The 17337-nt window shown below is 42.4% G+C and overlaps 1 protein-coding gene across 2 annotated transcripts in view; it reads right to left on the bottom strand.

Annotated features, from left to right (window-relative positions):
- myh9b (myosin, heavy chain 9b, non-muscle) overlaps positions 1–16700 on the bottom strand; it is a 33470-nt gene extending 16770 nt beyond the window's left edge. For both annotated transcript variants that reach the window (XM_010901028.4, XM_010901029.4), the window contains exons 1-5: positions 16459–16700; positions 4640–4974; positions 3221–3377; positions 465–492; positions 236–329 (exon numbers count right to left, since the gene is read on the bottom strand). In XM_010901028.4, coding sequence (XP_010899330.1) covers positions 236–329; positions 465–492; positions 3221–3377; positions 4640–4969 — 609 coding nt within the window. In that variant the 5' untranslated portion in view covers positions 4970–4974; positions 16459–16700. The remainder of the gene's footprint in view (positions 1–235; positions 330–464; positions 493–3220; positions 3378–4639; positions 4975–16458) is intronic.
- Positions 16701–17337: the final 637 nt, after the last annotated feature.

Genomic DNA, 17337 nt, shown 5'->3' with positions numbered 1-17337 from the left:
TCATGTTTCGTACCACTACTCACAGTACAGCAGCTAAACACACAGGACTAGGAAGCTGGATCCTGGCTGATAATATTACAGGGGAGAAAAGAAAAAGGAAACCAGGCCCATTTCAGAGAGAAAGACTAGCAGAAAGTGAAAGAGGAGTGGGAGAAAGATAAAGAAGAGGGAGTGGAGAGGGAAGAAAAGAGTGAGATCACAAGTGATGATAAATAGCAGAAGTGGAGGCACTCACCTGGTCTTTCTTGGTCTTGTGAGAAGAGGCTACATGGGCCAGATACTGGATGACCTTCTTGGTGTTCTCAGTCTTCCCAGCACCGGACTCTCCTCTGTTGAAAAGGGAGAACCAGGTCCATCGGTGGTCAGTTGAAAGAAATATTTCTTAGTAAAAGCTGTGCTTGATATATTTACTTTTCATAGCTTTATAGATTAGATTTTTTTCATGTTTCATGTTCAGGACTCACGTGCAAAGAATGGACTGGTCTTCACGGTCTGTGGAAATAGGTTGATACAAGATTAAAACCTTGAAATACGTTTGACAGAATAGTGAGTGATGAGATAAAGAACAACTACTGTATTTCTGCATACCTTTAAACCTGACAGACCTACAAGCACAGGAAATTTGCACCCTTGAAAACCCATAAAATAATTTATGCTAACAACACGTTTTATACCAAGTACATCCAGTCTTAAGGAATGTTATGGTGGCCTTGCATAGCGTCCGGTTTCACTAGATTGTATTCATTATGTAACAAACTCAGGTCATTCATCACCACAGGGAACAGCAAGGAACTCCAATGGTTTTTGACCGTAGCCATGATATTAGACACCTTATTGCCTAAATATACCACTTAACGGCACTAGGGCAATCATTTAGTCGCAAACTAGCAAAACCGTATTACATTTCCCTGACAGAGGATGCAGGTGTGGCCACACACAGTGAGGAAGACTGTTCGCGACGCAAAGAATCCAAGCAATCACAGTACTGAGAATCCAAGGAGTACACAGAAGTTTCCATCAAATCCGCCACAATTAGACAATACTTCCATGCCAATTGCCTTATTTGGTAGGGTGGCCAGAAAAAAAGCAGGAGCGCAAACACTGTGCCTGGAGTTTGATGAATGGCATTGGCACTGGGACAGGTTTAAATGTGAAGACCCGGTTCCAATCAGATTACATGACATCATAACCATCACGGACTGGGCCAGTTATCACATTATGACTGCCCAATGCCACGTCAATGACACTTGCAACCACGGATCTGCGTCATGACGCCAAATATCAACCCGATCTTCGACATAGGAATTAAAGCTGTGTCTATGCACCAAAACGGAAGACAACGGTCAAAGTCAGGGTTGAAGATCTTTTCATTGCGCCTCAGCGGAACAATATTGGCTTAAGTGGCTTCAAAACCTTTTGGTTTTCAGATACTATTGATACAGTACTCACTAGCCTCGAAAAAGCAATCAATAATCCAGAAAGGAGCAAGAAGAATCTATTAGTCTTTGCTCTTTGGCCACACACACACAGACGCACAATGTGTTTTTTCATTGAAAGAGGGATGCATATGGAGAAAAGGACCTCAGTAAAACAGTGATGGACCCGTTTTGCTTCCATCGGTCTTGGTACCATGATTAAGGTCAACAGAATCTTGACCTAAGTACCAGAGTTTTTTTGGGCCAAAAACCTGGATCTCTGCCAGGAGGCTGAACCTCGGTCACAAGGGGATCTTACAGCAAGATAATGAGCATACATTGAAAGAACACTCGGACATCCACACAGAAATGGTTCCTTCACCAGATAAAACCTACGCTATGAATTGAACAGGACAGTCCATAAGCACAGACGGAAGGATCAGGAAGTATTCTCTTAGGTGGAATGGTGTACAATCACTAGCAATGTGTTCTCCAATTTCAAAACAATTCCAGGAAAAGGCTTAGTGCCATTCTACTCATAAGAGGACAGTGTACAAGGTACATAAATTCAGAAAGGCACAATTGTGGTTAATCTCTTGAATCATTAATGAAATATAATACATTTCACATTGTCTACTAAAAAGATGCAGTCTGATTTTTGGCCAGTGATTGTAAAAGTGGCACTGTAGAGTTTCAGTTTTCTGTACCTGGAAATGTCATAAAAACAACATGAATACTGACTGATAGTCAGGCTACAAAACACAGTGGAGATTAGTATTTACCAGGCATATGATCTGACTTCATCCCATATCTTATTGGGAAATACACTATATTGTATACAATACAAAACTCAAAGGCATCCAAATCGTTTTTGGCAATAATCAGGTTCAACTAACAATTAGGATTTCTCCGCATTTCAAGTCAGAATGCAGAAACACAGAAAATTGTAAAGTTTCACTTTTATCACTGGAGCACACCGTTGCCTCAAACAGGAAGTGCATTGGTCACAGACAGGAAATCAATATCCGGCTAGAAGGGAGCAGACATTTTAGCAACAACCCAATCAACGATCTCTACAGTTATTGCAGAAACTCTGAGCCAAAATATTCCCTTTAATACACTGGGAACAAACATCGGCAAACATGCACCAACAAGACATCAGAAAGTGATTGACATCCTGACAATGCCAAATGCTGATGCGCATCAAGATAAGGGGTCTGGGAAAGAGAACAGTGCCAAGTACTGAGAATGTATGCATGTGTGCACATCTCATAGCAGAATGATTGCTTTCCTTAATTAATAAAGGTAGGTGACCAGACAACCACACATTTGTACAGCTACTCTCATGGCGACCAGAGAATAGAAATTGCAATGCTCCCTTGCCCTAATCTTAACCCTAACACTAACCTCAATAAAGTAACATTTATGCCTAAACTTTACCTAGATGTAATGCTTAACCTTAACCCTAAACTTAACCAAGAACGCCTGGACCTTAAAGAAACCGCAATCCTAACTATAAAATAAATTGTAGGTTTGATCCTAAACCTAATCCCTGAGCCGGAAATTGACTTTTGCCTCACAGGGACCGGCAAAAGGTCCCAATGAGCCAAATTTTTTCTGGTTTTACTAGACTCATTGGGACATTTGGACATCATTGGGACACTTGTTCCCATGAGTTTAGTAAGACCTCACACACAGAATACTGCCTGACTTTGAGTCATGGTATCACTCTAAAATAGTGTCACTCTACAGTTCACAAGGCTCCGGTCCATGGGGATTTTAGGGGTCCATGGACATCCACTTACCCTGCATCATGCTCCGGTATGCGGTGTCAGTGATGGCATAGATATGGGGGGGCATTTCATGCCTCTTCTTGCCCTTGTACATTTCCACAATCTCTTCTGAGTAGATGGGCAGATTCTTATAGGGGTTTATAACCACACAGAAGAGCCCAGAGTATGTCTGAAACAAAGAGACCCTTATTGTTACAGAGCATACAGAAGATGCGCTCTACTACCACCATCGTCATACACAAAGAACACCACGATGTGTCACGAAACGGCAGTGGATTTATCTCCAAGCACAATCCCAAGTGGAGACTGCCTTTACTGTAACTGAACGCATGTCACATCCTTATGGAGAATTGAGTGGACAGATTTCTAGGAAATAAACTGGAAATCATAGGAAACCTCTCCAAATCAAACCTTCTCGCAGCCTCTTGTAGACACAAGCACTTCATAACTCCACTCCCCTTCACCTCTGGACTACAGTTAGAAGCTGGGTTAGATTGCTCATGTTGCACAAGAACCATGATGTGGTACCAAGCAGTGACATGAGCTGATATTCCCCACACACCCCTCCAAAGCCTCCCTCCAACTTCATAAGAGCATCTGGAGCATGTCTAAATGTCTGTCTCTTCCCCTCCCCTCCCCTCATGGCTCTGCGGCCCCCCCCTCATGGCTTGGTGCTCCCGGTCTGGTAGTGATCTCTACAGAAACCCTGAAGAGCCCTTTCTGAAGGAACAATACCCAGTCCAGAAGCCCTCACCCTGTCTCAGCCCAAACCCAGGCTGTGTTGACTTGACCGGGTCAAAACCCAGTGTAGCAAGAGTCTTGGACTGTCTTGGACTGAGGGGATAAATAGCCTTAATTATGGGGCAACAATAACAATTAGTGCATGATTTACATTCCATATCCATTTCACTTCCAGCTCCACATGGAACTAAACAGAGTGGCCTTACTCTCTGCCTCCATAAGAACCCTTCCCCCAGTTAGGAGAGCATTGTTCCCCTTGGCTTCCTGTTTACAGCAACATTCAGAAGGACAGAGAATGAGAAGGGAGCCAGAAATGGAGGGCTGAATGCAGGTTCTGATTACATTCTTCCATTTAGGCAAACAGATGACAGCCTTCTACACAATGGGCTTTACCGGGGTAATGAGGCTAGGTGTATGGACTACCCAGTTTGGAACCCAGACAAGGCGAGTAAAGTTTTGATTATCACCAAGAGTGCTTTTGTAACCCCCATTAAGCCGCTGATAGCATCTAGAAGTCAAAATCAGCCAAGAGGGGCGAGTGTTCACATGAACACTACTAATACAAAAACCAGTGTGCCGCGTTTGACTTGGGCCGACAGCATGGAGCTTTACCACTAGGGGATGTTCTGCTTCTCCAGAGTGGAGATGTGCATGTTACAGTTGGGTGTGACCGACGGAAATAATACTTACATAGATGAGGCCAGAGTAATACCTCTCCTTGAGGTTGTGCAGCACTGAGGCCTCGTTCAGACAGGTGAGCTCTGCCATGTCTTCCACCTTGCTGAACTTGGGCGGGTTCATCTTCTGGATGTCGTCCTTGTTGACTTTCACCTTCTTGCCAGAGTCTGCCAGCTCCACCGTGCATTCATCGCCACGCTCCTCCTTCAAAGAGCCTGCTTCGAAGCCGAGCCGCTCAGATGGCACCCACACTAGCTTCTTGGTGGCCCAGTCGGCCTGGGCCAGAGGGTTGTTGACCATGTTGCGGTCCACATACAGGAACTTGTCTGCGTCCGTCGCCATGGTTGCTATAAAGAGAGACAAGAACCTGGTTAGGTTTAGAAAACAACATTAAGTTGTAGGTAGACAGATATAGGCCAACAAACAAGCACCCAATTCACAGGTAAAAAGACAAGTCATTTAAAATGACTCATTGCAAACCATGAATATAATCTTGGAGGTTACAGGAATGTGGCACTGTCAAGTAGTTTCACCCTGGCACCAGTTCACAGAAAAATTGATGGGATGGTTCAGAGGAAAAGTTTGGTTGGATTAAGTTAGCAAAGAGTCTACTTGGTCCGGTCCCCAGGCCCTTTGTAACCACCGAGGAATACAGGGGTTCCCAGTGTTTTCTCTACAACAAAGACAGTACTTCAGTGGTGTCAGGTTGACATAAACCCTAAGGCAGACAAAGGCAAAATTCCTGGCATCCGCTACACACGCGAATCAAAAGGTGGCACAGGGAAGGAGTGAGTCACGGCACTGTAAAAGTGACACTAATGTACAACATGGGCTGACCATTTCAACTAAATACATGGTTGTTGTACCAGCTTTCTTAATTACACACTGAGGAGATTCCTCAAAACAATTAGTGCTTCAAAACATTGGAATTCTAGGGACGAGGAGCAGGTCAAAGAGAGTGGGTAATCGGGTGCTCTGCAAAATGAGGTCTGAGGAACCTCGAATGTAAAAAAAAAAAAAAAAAAAAAGAATAAAAAAAAAATCCTTGGCAGGGTTGAGGTCCAAAGTACAGATTACAGAGAACATTCACAGGAATTCAGTCAAAATATCCATGAAAAACAGATTTAAAGGCGTACACACAATGTTTGGCCTCAAATGTTGTTTACAAAAACCTTCAAGGCCCAGGAGGAGCGACATCGCTTGCAGGCCCAAACAAGATTTACTTTCACACACCTCGATATCAAAACCGTTAAATTAATGCCATGGGTTATTATAGCAACTAGACCAGTTTTACCAGAATCCAGCAGGGAAACTGTGTTGCATAACCACCCACAGCACACAGAAAGACAACAATCTGAACATGCAGTGCTTCTTTCAGGCACTGGAGATGTAGCCTTTACTACCCCAGCTACGATCATTCTAATAATGAGAATGTAGGCCCATTACTTTCCACCAATGTCAGGGTTGAAAGCTTAAGCATTCCTTTACTCCCAAAGGGACACGTAAAAGTCTACATTTTACAACAGGCGCAGCCTTGTTTACAGTGTTGCAAAACACCAAGGTTACCAGTTCGGGTCATTTCCCATATCTTGTTTGTTGACAAAGTTTTGTTTGGATAATACTGTAATTTGCCAAGCCTATAAGGGACTTTTACAGGCAAGCATAGGCATACAGCTAACTTAACATTAAAGCCTTGTTAGCATAAGCTATAGGTTATGTTTTTAGCTAGCTACTAGCTAACATTAGTTGACTAACAATGGGCATGACAGTTAAGGTTTGATTTAACAAAGAATTTGCACACAGTTTGTGGTTCACTATTAAAGGCTAGCTACAGGATTTGAGATTGGCGGTATTTTCCTGCTTACTTTGAAAATAGCTAACAAGTACTTATTGACAACCATTAATTGGGCTAGGCTAATGATGTGCAAAACCAACTTTCTTCAAACAGGACGCATAAAAAGACAGAAATGGAATACATCAGTTCATCTTGCACTGGGTAAGTAAGAAAATCAAAATACCAAAACATCCTTTTAACTTAACTAGCGAGCTATGCCTTTTGGCAGCAAGCAAAAAAAAAGAAAAGTCAAATTTGAGTTCTGACTGTGCAGTCTGTCCATACAGCTGATGCTACAGTTGATTAGGGTTTTCCTATTCAGGAAGAGAAACAACCAAGCCCAATCATATGTTAAAATGAGTGATTCCCCCGAGTGCTGTGTGTCAGGAACTTATTCACAGTGACTACATGACAATGCCACCTCAGGTCGTTATCTTCATACTAAGCCTACTGAGCATACGGAGCTAGAATTGAACAAAGGTGGTCACTAGGTGGTTTGCTGAAAATGTATTAATTGGCTTTGTTTTAGACACACATTTCATATACTTCTCAGAATGGAGAAAGATTCTGTGGTCCGGGTTTAAGGCTCAATATGAAAAGGTTAAGAGTTAATAAAAAAAATAATGATAATAATACATTAAGCGGTCATGTCTGACCTATCCGTTATGGCACATTAACCTCACACCCCCCCCCCCCCCACCCCCCACCAATTTACTCCAGTGATCTCTACACCCTCCCTTCCTCAACTCTGTTCTGGCACCACTCCCTCCTCCCGTTTCCTGCTCTAGAGTGAGGTACCCCGCCAAACTAACCCCCCCGCACCCCTGCATCTGTCGGCTCCAGTCTTCCTCGGTCCGTCCCATCCATCCCTACCTCTCTCCCTCTGTTTATCCAGCGTCCCAGGGTCACATTCCTCCCATACCGGCCCGCTATCAGACCAAGCGTGCAAAGGAACTCTACAATTTCCCCTCCAGTGTCCCAGTCATCTCTTACACCTTCAATCCTATCGGCGTCTCAGTTGGGGGAGGGGGTGGTAAAGACTCACAATACATCAACATCCCACAGCCCGGGTAAAACACCCACTGGCTGTACAGCTGAATCATGTCGCTGCATTAGGGAGTATTTTGTAAACACACCCAAAGCTCTGGTATCGATTGTAATCAGGGTCAGCTAGGTTACGTGACGGCATGCAGCAGGAAGAGCAGTGTAAGCGGGCTACATTAAAAACATCTGAAACATACACAGGCCATCTGTTGAGAGGTAGGCGGGGGGGGGGGGGGCAAACCCAGTGGGACAGAAAGATGCCATTAATTCCACTGGACTATGATAAAGGGGACTTTAGGAAAGGAAAGCTGGCAGTGGTTATGACTGGGCGTGGGGGAAGGAGTACAGAGGCCAGGGCGATTGCTGGTGTCCTACAAACATGTCGTCTTCTTGACACAGATTAGTCAGTGACACACTTGCATCTCCTCCATACATCTCCAGAGAGCAGCGCAGAGCTAAATCTGTAACCACATTTATTCTTGTCATAGTCGTTCCACAGAAGGTGCTCTAAATTAAAGGTTAAAGCAAAGTTAGCAAACCTTGAGTTTGATGTTCCACCATGTCCATCAACTGCTGCTGATCACAGACCTGAATTAGCCCTAGTACGCGTATGAATTGAACCGACTCGTCACCATGCAGCCCCCCCCCACCCCTTCGACAGACTCACCCATAACTTTGAATGCCATCTTTCACAATACAACATCACATTGTCCCGTGTAAACGCAGGCTATGTTCTTAAAACCGTCCCTTGATGTTGGAGGGCCAGTTCGGCCAGTGCACAAATCTACTGTATGTTGTGGCCTCCAGCATTTCCTCATAGCTAAACACAGGTGGGACATAGAGCAATACATTAAAAGCTGGCTACATAAGAATCAGCAAATAGTTATGCATACGGTGACACAGTCAGTACAAGGACACTAATCACCTACTTACTGTGATCAACCATGTTATTCACGGGTTAGAAAATGACATGACGCAAAAAAAGGTGTCACATAGGCTAAGTTAGAGCGCTCTACTGCAGAAGAGGAATATGAACCCTGTGTCGAATAAAAGACAACAGGGAGGCCAGGTTCACAACAGTCATCAGAGACAAGAATACGACCACAAAGGGGAGGAAGTGATGTGAAAGCCAAAAGGGCGGACTTGGGTAGTGTCTTTTCCACGCCTGTTCTGCTCATTAAGAGGTATGCCATTAGGCTACATCAGGGCCACCTGCAACTCCTTTAACACACTCCCTTCCAGTGCAGCAACTCCCACCCCATCGCACCCAGAGACGCGCTGGAATAGGAAAGCCTTGATCTTCTCATCACATCAGTAGGAGACCACAAGCTCCATTTAAAGCTTGACCGTGTACAGTAAGTCTAGTACCCCACTGGCCACATTAACTAGACTTAAAACAGATGTGACGAACCAGCCACGGTGTGCGGCGCCCATCGACTGGACTGGAAATATAACTAAAGGATTGAGACATCCTAGTGCCGTTTCACATCCGCCTCAGGCTGTCCCTTCGATCATTCTCAGTTCCCCCTCACCGTGTCCAGGGGGGGGCACGGTCAGTCGTGTATGCATGTTACGCCTCCAAGGACAAAGAGGACATGAGTTGTCCAAGTTTATAATAAACTCAGACACCATCGCTGCATCTAAAACAGGGGAGGGAGGGGGAGTCAAGGAAAGGAAATGACAAAGAGGGAAAACTATTCAGCCATTTGCGGAACTTTGTTGTGTGAATTCTTGCAGAGTGCGCCAGGAGACTGTTGAAACGAGAAGTCCTTAGCTCTCCATCTAGCATCCGTGCAGAACGTGCCGTAAATAAACGAACTGCGTTCCACCCCAGACCCACATCCTTCACCACATTCCACAGTAAATATAAAAGACAAATGAAGACAAAACATCAACTGTGCAATATTAGTGAATTTCAAGGGTAGCAGCACCATAAGAGCATTGATTTGTACTATCCACTTCAGATCCCATAACAGCCATTCTCAAGAACCACAGGACTGGTGAATACCTTACATTTGGCACGCCAGCATGAACAACTGAAAGTGAATTGGATATTGAACAATGTTACATAAGACTTTTAATGCCTGTTACTGAATGCTTGAGGGAATCGTGTCATAAAAAAAAGATTCACCAGACAGTAAACAGGTATTCCCATGTGTCCCTTTCTTCTTCTAATACCCCCCGCCCCTCAACCTGTAACTCATGTCTTATGAAGCACAGCAAAAGGGCACGCCTGTGAATCAATCGTCACAGTCTATGTTGCATGAAGAAACTTTCCATTTAAGGGACACCACAGGAACAAAGGTGCATGGACATAAAATACCAGAGTCAGAGGGACATTGCTGAGTAAACAGAGATTCAAAGTGCAGTGCTAACCTGTGTTGGGCATTGACCAAGTATCAGTCAAGTCCACACACACACACCAGGTGTGCCGATCACACACACACACACACCCAACCCTGAACAAAGTCTAGGGAAATGACATGGCAATGTGGTTCAGCCCCCACCCACACGGTTGTTAATACAGTCCTCCAACACTAAACCTGCTTCTTTCCATTAGTTAAAATACAACTACTCCCCCTCTACTGTGCACACACCAACAGGCCAGCAGGAAATACGCCGGATCAGCACCACCAGGGAAGAGACATGGGCAGGAGTGACCATTGTTTCTGGGCAAAAAAGAAGATATTTCAGCTTCAACAGGAAGATAAATAATCAGGTTCGACTTTCAGGGCAACACTAGGCCTGATGATTCCATTCCCCTATCAACGAGCATAGGCCCAGCATAGATCCTAAACCAAGCAGAAATCCACACGGCCTAAGTTTAAAAGAGTCAAAGGAAGTTGGAACCAGCTTTGTCCCAGCCACAGAGCAGTTGTTTCCTGCCATTGTTCCATTCAACAGGACCCTACAGGTGAACAGCAAGCAGGAGGATGGAAAAAGATTTTGGGTTGGGGCCAAAGATTCAAAAGACATTGGGGTTCTATGCCAATCTGATGGACCTAATTCAATCACACAGTTGAAACCAGAACAAGGAAAAGGACTTAGAAGAGAGCAATGTTTCACGAGACAAAATGTTCAAGGAGACCGAATCAGAATGCATGGCACATTAGGAGCAAACAGAGGCTGTATCCTACACTCAAGTCTCATTTACCTGCCTGCTACTAATATACTTTTAACACATCATAGAGGTAGTAAGAGATTTTCCTTTTCCTATATACCCAAGTAATATGAGCAAATACAAATGGAAATTAGTTACCTTAATTCAAACGTCATGCAGATTTTAAAACCAGTAGTAGAAAGTTGTTCTAAAGTTCTGCCATTCTGCAAAAGCAAGTTAGCGATTTCATGCCAACTGCATGAAGGCAAAAATGGTTATCAATTGAGGACAACTGGGTAAGTAGAAAAAAAGACTCATTCCTAAAATTAGACACTACTCATAAAAAAGCCTGTCATCAGATGGCATGGTCAAAATGTTTTCCCTCAAGTGGGTATTGGCAGCAATAATTTCACCTCATCACTGAAAAGGCTGCATTTGTTCCACGGACCTAGAGATAAAACTTCATATAGCACACGTGTTACATCAAATGCATTTCAAGGTAAATGTTAGACGGCAGTCCGGTAAGTTACCGTTTGGTGAGATTGCCTCATCTGACAAAATAAACTAGGTCAGAGAGCCCTTGAAGTTGGGACAGGATCCTTGGGAATGATAAATCAACCAAGAAACCCAGATACTACTGGACATTGGCTATCTGGGGGATACAGTCAGATGTCACAGGGCCCATAGTCCAAATCAGTGAATTCATTTAAACAAAGCAAGACAGCACTAAAGTAATTGCCTTCAGTCAGGATGCCAGCATCCTAGCTAGACTACAATATCCACAAGCCTCTGATTTGCCCTTTTATAAGGCATTGAGCAACACACGGATAAAATGCAGTAGACCCATTGTTCATGAACTTCATTAATTACAGTATGGATGGCACTGAAAGTGGTAGGACGCAATGGGGTCACCACATGTGAGGTGAGTAAGTCACATGGGCTAAGTCATAACTCAATGGAACACTCTTCTAGATGTTGAAATAATTAAAGGAATTAATTTCTAAAATGTGTGGGGATTTTAGTCATGGTTTTGTACAAGAACAAACAGGAAATTACATCATTGTTTTATTGGAGAAAAAAAAAAGTTTCAGTATCAGGAAACCATCAAGCTTTGGAAGAGGTTGTGTCATACTAAAAGGGGGAATGGCTTGAGGCAGTTAGAGGCAAGAAATCAGATGCATGTGCATCGGACAAATGTCTTTTGAAACTTCTGTATTCATACACTGAATCCCATTCAAAATACCAAGATGAGATCTTAAGCTAAGGGCCTATTTACACTAGATTGAGAATAAAATGGGGATTAGACGTATCTTAGGTGGGATAACTGTTTTGAGTTCAGACAGCATGTTGTCCTGAAGTAGTTCATGTATAGTAAGCTTAGAGCACATACAGTGCAATCCATTAATATTTGCACTATAGGTAAATATGAGCAAAACAGGCTGTGAACAGATGTCTAATATTTATCCTCTTCATCGATCATTTAAAATATTCACAGAAATCAAACCTTTAACTGAAGCATAATGATTGAATTCATTTTTAATATATGTCTTTAAAACATGTGCCACAATCACTGGCAGTAAAATTTAGCTAACTCAAGTATATTCCCATTCATTATACATTTAAGTTGACCTGAGTGATTAGGAACACCTAGTGGTAAGCCATGACTTCCTGTTTCAATGGGGTATAACAAGGTTTACACACAGGTCAAATTACCATATTCATCCATAACTAGGGGAAAGAATACAGTAATGTGACAAAAGGTTGAGCTACACAAATCAGGAAATGGCTTTAACAAAATAACTCCATGGTAAAAATGCCAATTTCCACAATCAGGGCAATAGTTTAATTTAAAGCAACTGGAGATGATAATACGTCTGGAAGATGGTCTATATTGCCCTTACGAACAGTGGGGACGGTTTGAGTGGCCTAAGAATCTCCAAATATCACAGATGGAGAACTGCAGACATTAGTCTGGTCTTGGGGTCAAAAATTCTCCAAAACTACAATCAGGCGCTACCTACACAACCAAAAGTTGTTCTGCAGGGAGGCCATAAAAAGTACTTCGACAACAAGCTCAAGTGCCTATAGTTTGCCAAATGTTACTTGAACTTTTAATGGGACCCGTTCCTATGGCCAGACCAAAATGTAGCTTTTGTTAAACAAACACAGAAGAATACCTCATCCTCACTCAAGTATAGTGAAATGTTGATGTTGTGGGGCTATTTTTGTTCCAAATGGCCAGGATAACTCATTAGATTACATGGTAGGTTGGACTACATCAAGTACCAGCAGATATTAAATCAAAACCTGACTGCCTGACAGGAAGCTTAAACAGGGCCATGGATCGATCTTTCAGCAGGACAATGACCCAGCAGCGGCACACCCCAAAACCTGAGGGATGAGCTGAAGAGGAGTCCACAAGCATGGACCTCAGAATCTGAAGGACATAGAGAGACTCTGTATGGGAGAATGGTTTCAGGTCCCTCGCCTTGTGTTGGTTTCAGATCCCTTGTGTTCTCCAACCTCATTAGGCATTATAGGAGGCGACACAGGGCTGTTATCTTAGCAAAGGGAGTTTACACTAAGTATTAAATGAAGGGGTGCCAATAATCATGGCTCACGTTTGAGAACAATTTGATGAGAACGTATTTCTCTCTTTTTAACTTAAAAATGTAACCATTGATTTAATATTCTGAATGAAAGATCAAGAGGGCAAAAAAATAAGAGACATTAGCTCATTTACCAAGGGGGCAAACACTGTTAAACCTGCAATTATACTGTTTCTTTAAAAAATTGACAGATCTGAAAACTGAAAAGGAACCATGGAGAAACTGCGCAATTAAGTCAATATTTTTTTTTAACAAAGCCTGTATGGAAAATGATGAACTTGACATTGTAATAAATAAAACAAGTTAAGACATTGGCACAGGCCTAGATTTCAGTGGAAATAAAAGGAGTCAAACAAGTCTGTGGTTATGTGTAAAATATGCAAATGTCTCCATATACATAAGGCAGTTCAGTACATAAAAGGAACAGACTTGAAAGCAAGCCTCAGTCCTGTTCCTATATCCCATCTGCAGAAGCTCACTGGAGAACCATTCGTAGTTTACTATAAATTATGAGTCCCAGAGGTTAAAATGATAAAAATCAGTGAGTACATTCCTGTGAGCTGAATTCCTTCCCAAGCACTGAGGTAATATATATATATATATATAGACTCCCTTCAACACCAAGGAGAATTGCCAAACCCAAATTACTGACAAAGCAAATCTTACATAGGCTGGTGCAATGCCATCTCTCTGACGTCTGATAAGGTAAGGTTCTCCAGGCCAACTGAGGAAAAACATACATTATGCCCAGATGCTGCTCCCGCTCCCCTCCCGCCACCCCCAATATTTACACCCTTGATTCACCCAACTAAATCATGAGAGGAAAAAAACAGCAGTGATTTAGTTTTGCTCCTCGATCACCATGGACAGTGTCACAGAAGTATTTGAAAATGTGATCATTATGTTTTGATTGATATTAAATCCCAGCTAGACAGGCTGAGGTTTCAATCTACTCATACATAGGGCGTTCAAACTTTTCAGTTTTTTAAAATTCAAACAACTGACTAACACTAAAACATCTTTGTTATTTGGGGGGGGGGGTTCTTGTTACATTAGCTATTACTGTGGATCATGGCACTTATACACACTTCAAGTCCACTTAAAATATATGTTCCTGTAGAACTACAGTTCAACATGAAGGGATGGTTGGATGTGAACACCCCTGTTTCCAAAAAGTTGGGACGCTGTGTAAAATGGAAATAAAAACAGAATGCAAAGATGTGCAAATTATTTAAAGCCTATATTGTATATAAAGTAGTACAATGACAACATGTTGAAACCAAAATATTTTATTGTTTCTTGAAAAATATATGCCCACTGAATTCGATGCCAGCAACGCATTTCAAAAAGGCTGGGATAGGGGCAATAAAAGACTAGAAAAGTTGTATAATGCTATAAAAATAAAAATATTACCTGGTGGTATTTCACAACTAATTAAGTCAATTGGCAACAGGTCAATAACATGATTGGGTATAAAGAGCATCCCAGTAGGACGATTCTCAGAAGTAAAGACAGAGCAGGATTCACCACTCTAAAAGACAAATAGCTGGCAAATAGGGCAACAATAAGAGTAACGTCTCAATATAAAATTGCATAGAGTTTGGGGATCTCAAAATCATTAAAAGATTGAGAATCCAGAGGGTGAAAGCCATCCAACATTGGTTGTGCTCTGTAGTGGACGTCACTGCATGGGATCCGACACAAGCATCCACAAATGCAAGTTAAAACTCAACCAGGCAAAGAAGAAACCAGATCTAAAAAAAGATCAAGAAATGCTGCCCCATTCTCTGGGCCCAAGCACATAAGATGGACTGAGGCGAAGTGGAAAACTGTCCTGTGGTCTGAAATCAAAATGTTATATTTTTTGGAACCATGGATGCTCCGTCTTCCAGGCTAAAAAGGAAAGGGACCTTGTTACTAGGGCACAGTTCAAAAGCTAGCATCTATGATGGTATGGGGGTGCATTGGTGAACATGGTATGGGTAACTAGCATATCTGTGAAGGCACCAAATTCAAAATGGGCATATTTTCCCAAAAACAATCTCTTTGGTTCAACATTTCATTTTGTATCATTTTCAATTCCATATAGTGATTAAATGATTTGCACATCATAGCATTCTGCTTTAATTTCTAATTTTTATTGGGAAACAGGGATGTATATAACACCTAACATAACAGCACTGTGCTGACTTCCCCCTCCATTTTCCCAAGAATATAGTGCATTGCCGTTTCCACATTGCTTCAGTCATGTTACATGTTATCTAATGTAATTACTATGTATATGCAGCATTATTGGTCATGGGTCAACTAATATATCTCAATGCATGAAGAATTGCCAAGCCAACTAACTTCTGAAATAACACGGGAAGTAATAAATTACCTGACATTAAATAAGTAGGACTAAAAGATGTAAAAGACGCAGAAACACGGACGGTACTACATGGTTATTCTACCAAGTTAACAAAGGGGTGTAGACAGCTCTGTTTCAGGCATGCAGCAGGTACAGAAGGATTGTCCCAACTAGGCACCAAACCAGACCAATGAACAAGCAACTTGAGCAGTTCTCTGATTGGCTAAATTCAACACAGTTGGTCTTCTGGGTTGGTTAAACCAAAAACAACTCCACTCTCCAGGACCAGGGTTGTCTGCCCTTGTACTAACCACAGAGTGACGTAATTGTGAGCAGCAACGCTCCCCGGTTGGCCGCCACTGCAGACTTGTTTGCTTGCCGGGCGGCTGACCACACAGTGAGATCTAAACCTCACAACACGTTAACAAAGATGTATCCACGGTGGAATACACACTTCAAGGCCATGCACATGACTAACCTCGCATCTTTGAAATATTCCATCCTTTTGTGTTACTTTTCACGGCCTCCCTTTCTGCAACTCATTCATGCGAACCACTTCCTGTACTAGCTAGCAGGTTAGCATACTTGCTACGTCTTTTATCGCCATTGCTTCTTAAAACACTGATACAGTGTTGCTTTGGCAACGTCCCTGTTTCAGTGAAACTACCATCCACTACCATTTGTGTCAATTGAGTTATGTAGACAAAAAGTTGATAGTAACATTTTGAAAAGTTCACAAAAACTAGCAAATCTGGGGTTTTTTAGGTCGCACCTATTAAGGTGATGAAGTTACAGTTATTGACCTTCCTGGTCAGATAAACTGGCTCATTGCGCGTGCTATACATGAACCATGGGAAGAGTGGATAGAGGAACATTTGTTTGCTGGAATATTACCTGCTGTTGAGATGCAGACGCGTTTATGGATGGCTAGCTACAACCGGTGGCTGAGTCGGTCTCCGTTTCGCCGCGAAACAAACTCCTTTTCAGTCGACAGCAGCCTTGCTGATTGCTCGGGTCAAACTACAATGTTAGCTTCCTTCTCTTTCTCTCACTCAATGTTTTTTTCGTCTCTTTCTTTTTCCCTCCCTCTTCCACTCGCTGCTCAATTCACTCTTTGGTTTGTCAGTCGGGGTGCGGTCCAGAGGAGGAGGGGCATATATGGTATGTGTCCGCCCTCTAATTTTCTCCCAACCAATCTTACAATAACTTTTACAATGTGGACCAATCACGTTATTGAAGGGGTGTTTCCCAGGGGAAAAACTAGTGCAACTGGGCAACAAAAAAGATCTGAACTTGAAATAGTTGAGGGGAGAACAAGGGGGGCACAGATACGGTAGTGTTTAATGAAAGAGGTATGTGCGATGTTAGGATTTTTATGACCATATAAGTACTAGTCCGTTCAGGATGGGCTACATCATTCAGATTATCCCCATGTGTCATTAGGCTGGGGCTAGATTGTCTGCATAGAAACACAGATATGCCAAAGATACTATTACAACAACTAGTATTGCAACTTGACTAATTATTACTGCTGTTCGTACAGATCATTTTACATTTATTTTGACAGTGAAGGTAAGTTACCTGAACATTCCACACCATTACGTGTAATTTAATACCTTAACAGCATACATCTGGTGTATGACTTTCAAATAAGTTGTTATTTAGGTAGTGTATCATAACGGGTGTGAACAAACCCAGAATTGGCAATTCTATATCAGTTTGCTGTTCAGTCACATATAGTATATACATTTACAAGTTTTTCCTCAATTTTGT

The sequence above is a fragment of the Esox lucius genome, chromosome 11 (genome assembly GCF_011004845.1).
Source record: "Esox lucius isolate fEsoLuc1 chromosome 11, fEsoLuc1.pri, whole genome shotgun sequence".
In the NCBI taxonomy this organism is placed as follows: Eukaryota; Metazoa; Chordata; class Actinopteri; order Esociformes; family Esocidae; genus Esox; species Esox lucius.
This window is presented reverse-complemented; position numbering and strand designations above follow the sequence as displayed.